Below are 5,564 nucleotides of genomic sequence, written 5' to 3'. Positions count from 1 at the left end.
GTTTCCATCACACTTCTATCAAATAGGAGATTCACGACAATGCAGTACGATAGTAACGTTTGTTTTACAATTATTCATTATGGAGTTACTTGTCAATTTATCAGTTCCCGTTTGACGTAAAGAGATTATAGACAAGTCGTCAGTAAACAATGCGGAGTGGTCGGTAAGATCCAGTTGGACTGGTGATCTGATGATGAACATCCTTGTTGTACGTTGTCGATACTCATCTCCTTGATCCTCTACTAAGGGGAGACAAATCGCATCGGTTCTTTCGTGTGTACATGTATCAGCAACTAAGGACAGTTAGTACGGGAGACAGGTCGATTTATCTATGTCAGAGAGTCAGGAAGGTTTGAACATTGATTCTTATGTAAAATATGTGTAGATTTCAGATCTGCAAGTCTTACTTGCCTAAATCTGTACGTTAATTGGGAATTTGCATATTTTTAATGGTACGTCAAGGTCAATTTGTGTTTGATCTACTGCTACCCAAAAACAACAGTCCACGGGACAGACTCCACATTTCAGTTATAGGGAAGATTAAACTCTTTAAAAATGTTTTTTTGTGACGCTAAATATCCAAACTTTCCGTTTTGATTTGCTGAATTTTCATAATTGGTAAATTTGACCTACATTTTCAAGGTCAAATGAAGGTAATTGTTTCTGACTATATAATATGCTGTAAATGACACAAATCATTAGTTTCTTTTCATTCTTTCCAATAATATTGATGAATAATGTTCATATTATGACTTTGGCTGATAGATATATTCATTACACATCTAGTAGAGGTCCTTCCTTATTGAAATTTCAGGGGACAGATCCATAATTTGACAGAATTTAGGAAATTATTATGTCCACATTTTGGGGCATTGTGACGAAAACCTCATTAGTGCCTCTTCTCCAACTGGACTGTGTGTGTTACTTAATAATTATATTATCATGTGTGCTGCCTTATACAGTACGTTTAAATTACCGTGTTTAATATGCATATGTCAAAGAGAGTTGCGGCTACACTTTATCCTAATGATGTTGTTATATTAGGATGATAGTGTATTGTCTGCACTGTTTTTAAGTGTTTAAAATGTTATATTGTTCTATTTCTGCAATGGTTATTTAATTAATGTGAGACACTGGTAGGAGATACAACAAAACTAACTAGCGCATTAAATGCAGACGACTCGGTCCTAATTAGAAACGATCAGTAGTTAATTATAAGTTATTCCGTTATCTTATTAGACAACAAATGCCGATTGTTTAAAACACAACTGGTTAATCGAGTCGTCAAATAATTAGCCGGCATGGCTTGATTTTGATTGTCTCCGGTTGGGTCCGCGTGATTTCTTATATAATGGTGGGAGACCTGAGTGCGAGGATCGTTTTGAACCATTCCAATTTTGTTTGAGATGAGGTCAGACGTGAGTCCGTGCTCTCTTGAGTTACCCCCCCACCTGGGGGGACTGATAGCAACGTATGGAATGTTATTGGAGTACCGCGTCGCGTACACCGGGTCACGGGCAACCGTGACTTTGGTGTACGGCGAACCAGCGAGGAAGCCAGCTAGGAGGAGGAGGAGGAGAAAGACGGACGCGCCAGGGGCGGACCGGGGGAGGTCAAAACCGGTAGCTCAACTACCGGCGGCGACTTCTTCCGCTGTACGCCCCAAGCCCCAGTCTACACCAGCGAGACCAACTGACACAGCTCCGCTGTATCCAGCTGTTGACTTGCCAGTGGCGGAGCCGGAAGTGGACCTCAACAGGGCCATGAAGGGATCGCCCCCCACATCTCCCAAGCCTTCAGCCTCCGGGTTACCAGCGATGCCACGCCCACCCAGGAAAAGTGGCGCTGCAGTAACCCAGGCCCGTCTTGTGGCCGTTGGGAAACGGAAGGCGGTTGTGTCCCCAGGCGACCAACCAGACAAGCCAAGTCCGCCGACACAGCCGACTACACCGACTCTACCGCCGCCGATAGAGGATCCGACCATCGGCCAGCCTTGGACACTACAATCTGGCAAGCTACCATCGCGCTACTCATCAGCTGGTCAAGACCAACATCGGGGATGTCCGTCGGCTCTTGTGTGAACCGGGTCCGGAGACCTTTGAACCTCTGCCGCTGACGGAAGGAGAGTTTGCGGTGAGGAGGATAATTTTGAAAGATGGGAGAGGGATCTGCCTTACTGTCCGCCGGATGGGACTTTTCCACCAAGGGATGCTTCTCGATGAAATGGACAACCCGACCATCCACCGTGTCATCAAGACCGTTGCCGGGGAGGACTACCGTCCAATCACCGAGAGCATCGCCAAGTCCACACACCGGCAAGCCCTCCACCATCTGGATCCGACCCTCTTCATCGGCTCTCCTTGACGACATCCCCTCTACCAACCTCCTTCACCTCCGTGAGTAACCTCCTTTTTTGGGCTAGTTAGACTTTAAACATTTTGGAAGCAGTTCAAAATTCTTATGTTTATTTTTTTATAAGTAGTCTAACGCATTTTACTTTGGCGCCCGTTCAATTGCTCAAAATCACCTTAAAACTTTTCGGCCGAGCAGTCTTACCTATTTTGGGTTTAAAATGTAGAGTCCGGACATGTCTAGGTATGCAGTTAATCTTCATAGACTTAGGTAAAAACAGGCTTCACCGAGGAATCGAAATTCAGCCAATCAGAGCACGGCTCCCACTCGGTGTACTTCAAGCTTTATGAAGTGTCTGCTATTTGGTCCGCGCTGGCGTCGACCGTACTAAATGGCTTTTTTCCAAATTCTGCCCACTTCAAACTTACCCCCCCCCTCCTGCTCCGGAGTTAGTCACTGGCGATGTCAGAGGCTAAATCCGTGGTGGGCGTGCCTGAACCATGTTGGATAGGGGCACGTAAAAATAGTTTCCCATCCATCCATTCCCATCGTTTTGAACCACTCGTAAATTTTGCAAAGATGAAGCAAGACGTATGCGCCTGCTCTCTCGAGTTACCCCCCCCCCCCCCCCCCCCCCACCTGGGGGGACTCATTGCCAGTTACGGAGTGCTTCTTGAATACCGCGTCACGTACACCGGGCCACGGGCAACCGTGACCTTGGTGTACGGCGACCCGGTAAGGAAATCAACCAGGAGGAGAAGAAGGAGGAAGACGGACGCGCCAGGGGCGGACCGGGGGAGGACAAAACCGACAGCTCAACTGCCGGCAGCGGCCTCTTCCGTTGTGCACCCCCAGCACCGATCAACATCAACGAGATCAGCGGATCCAGCTCAGCCGGACCCAGCCGTCGACTCGCCAGGGGCGGACCTCAACCAAGCGGTGATGGAATCGCCCCCATCAACTCCAGAGACTTCAGCCCCCGTGACTCCTGCGATGCCACCTCCGCCTCGGAAGAGTGCCGCAGTCGAGTCCCAGGCCCGATCTGTGGTCGTTGCCAAGCGTAAGGCAATTGCTTCTCCAGGCGACCAACCAGCCAAGCCAGATCCGCCGACACAACCGCCGAATCCTGCTACGGAAACTGAGGAGCAGTGGTCACTCAAGGCCGGCAAACTACCAACGCGCTACTCCCAGTTAATCAAGACTAACATCGAGGACGTCCGGAACCTATTCACGCAACCGAAGCACGGTGCTTTCAGACCGTTACCAGCAAGCCCGTCAGAGGGAGACTTCTGTGTACACAGCGTCACAATGCGGGATGGCTGTGGACTCTGTTTCACCGTACGCCGGAAAGGGATCTACAACCAAGCACTGCTACTCCCAGAAATGGATAACCCGACCCTCCATCGAGCCATCAAAATCATAGCCGGGAAAGAGTATCGATCACTAGCCAAGTCGATAGCAGGATCCACCTACCGGCCAGCCATCCCGCATTTTGACGTAACCAACTTCATCGGCTCACCGTGACGTCCTCCCATTTGCCAACCATCTTTACCTCCGTGAGTATGGACTTTACTGACTTTAATTTTTTAGGCCGTCATTTCAAAAACGATGTTTATTTTTTTGTAAACAGTCGGTAACCATTTATTTTCGGCAGTCCGTCTAAATTGCTCAAAATCACCCTAAAAGCTTTTCGGCCGAGCAGTCATAAACTTTTTGGTTTTAATTTAGAGTCCAGACATGTTTTTGGATGCAGTTACTCTTTGTAGACTTAGGTAAAATACAGGCTTCACCGAGGAATCGAAATTCAGCCAATCAGAGCACGGCTCCCACTTGGTGGTACTTCAAGTTTGCGAAGTGTCTGCTATTCGGTCCGCGCCCGCGTTGACTTCACTAAATGGCTTTTTTCCAAAATCTGCCCACTTCAACCTTTTTTCCCCCCCCCCCCCCCCCCCCCCCCTCCCACTCGCTCCGCCATGGAACCCCCCCCCCCTGTGGAGTCACTGGCGAAGTCAGAGGCTAAATCCGTAGTGGGCGTGCCTGAACCTCTGTGGATAGGGGCACGTTAATATAATTCCAGTTCCAGTTCGTTTTGATCATGTGAATAGGACGAGGCGCCACGCCTGAGTGATTTATACTCAGTGCTAATCTCTACGCTGGAATGTTGGTAAATATGTTTAAGTTATGATGTGTAATATGCATTTGATGGATAGTTGATAGTAGAGTATATATCTAAAAGGAGATAATATAGTGTTAATCTGTGGTAATTGCTTACGCTTGAAAACTAAGTATTAAACTAGGATTACTATTATCTAAAACTACGTAATGAATCGTTAAAAGCAAGACTGCTAACCATCTGCTCTTAATTGATCTTGTATGATATTGTGATTAGTGTATTATTGTAGTCTTATTATTGTATTACCTTAACACAACAAACTGTATCTTGTGTTTATGAGTTCGTTAGGTTTATGGGTATGAGAAATATCCTATAAATAAACCAATGGTAATACATGCTTTGTTGTAGTCTTATTTCATGTTATGGATATCCCGATTAATAGTAGACAGTCCTACAAGAGTAGTACTTTAACGTGAGGTCAGGTGATCATTAACCCCTACGTGACGAGCCAACAATAAGGTATTTTTATAATACCAGCCGAAATGATTACCGTGACAGGAAAATGGGGCGCTCGTCCGGGATTATTGAAACGGGAAGGAGTGTATAAATGTAACGCAATAAATGGGGGCTTTATATAAATGTTTTATTGCGAATTAGTTGAGTATTTAGTATTTGATATCCATAAAAAGAAATAGCTAAAATGAGCCAAGGTTTGTTGGATCAAGTAACCGTAACACTAATTAAGCGTAGCAAGCGGTCAGAATTAGTTGGGGTTAGCCGAAGAAAGGAATATTGCCATTGTTAGTTGCAAAACAGTAGGGGAAATCCGAGATAAGTTAATTGACGAAATATTTGGGGATCACATTGAACAAAGTGAAATGGACGGAGACAAAGTGATAGAAAGTAGCGAGGAAGAGGAGGAGGATAGGTTAGAAATACCAGGATCCAGTGGTAATAGATAATTCTCAGTTGTCTGTTGATCAGAAATTAGAGTTAAGAAAATTAGAGATGAAAGAAAAACAAATGGAAAGATATAGAGAAGAAAAGAGCGCGAGAGAGAGATCAGTCGCTTAGGGCAGAGAAACAACTAGATAGAGAT

The 5,564-nt window shown here is 45.9% G+C and overlaps 1 protein-coding gene across 1 annotated transcript; it reads left to right on the top strand.

Annotated features, from left to right (window-relative positions):
* Positions 1–331: 331 nt before the first annotated feature.
* On the top strand, positions 332–2,081 carry LOC121389359 (ESX-1 secretion-associated protein EspI-like). The gene is made up of 2 exons (XM_041520954.1): positions 332–350; positions 1,549–2,081. Exons 1-2 carry the CDS (start codon positions 332–334, stop codon positions 2,079–2,081), a joined length of 552 nt encoding a protein of 183 aa, XP_041376888.1.
* Positions 2,082–5,564: the final 3,483 nt, after the last annotated feature.

Source organism: Gigantopelta aegis, chromosome 14, assembly GCF_016097555.1.
Source record: "Gigantopelta aegis isolate Gae_Host chromosome 14, Gae_host_genome, whole genome shotgun sequence".
In the NCBI taxonomy this organism is placed as follows: domain Eukaryota; kingdom Metazoa; phylum Mollusca; class Gastropoda; order Neomphalida; family Peltospiridae; genus Gigantopelta; species Gigantopelta aegis.
This window is presented reverse-complemented; position numbering and strand designations above follow the sequence as displayed.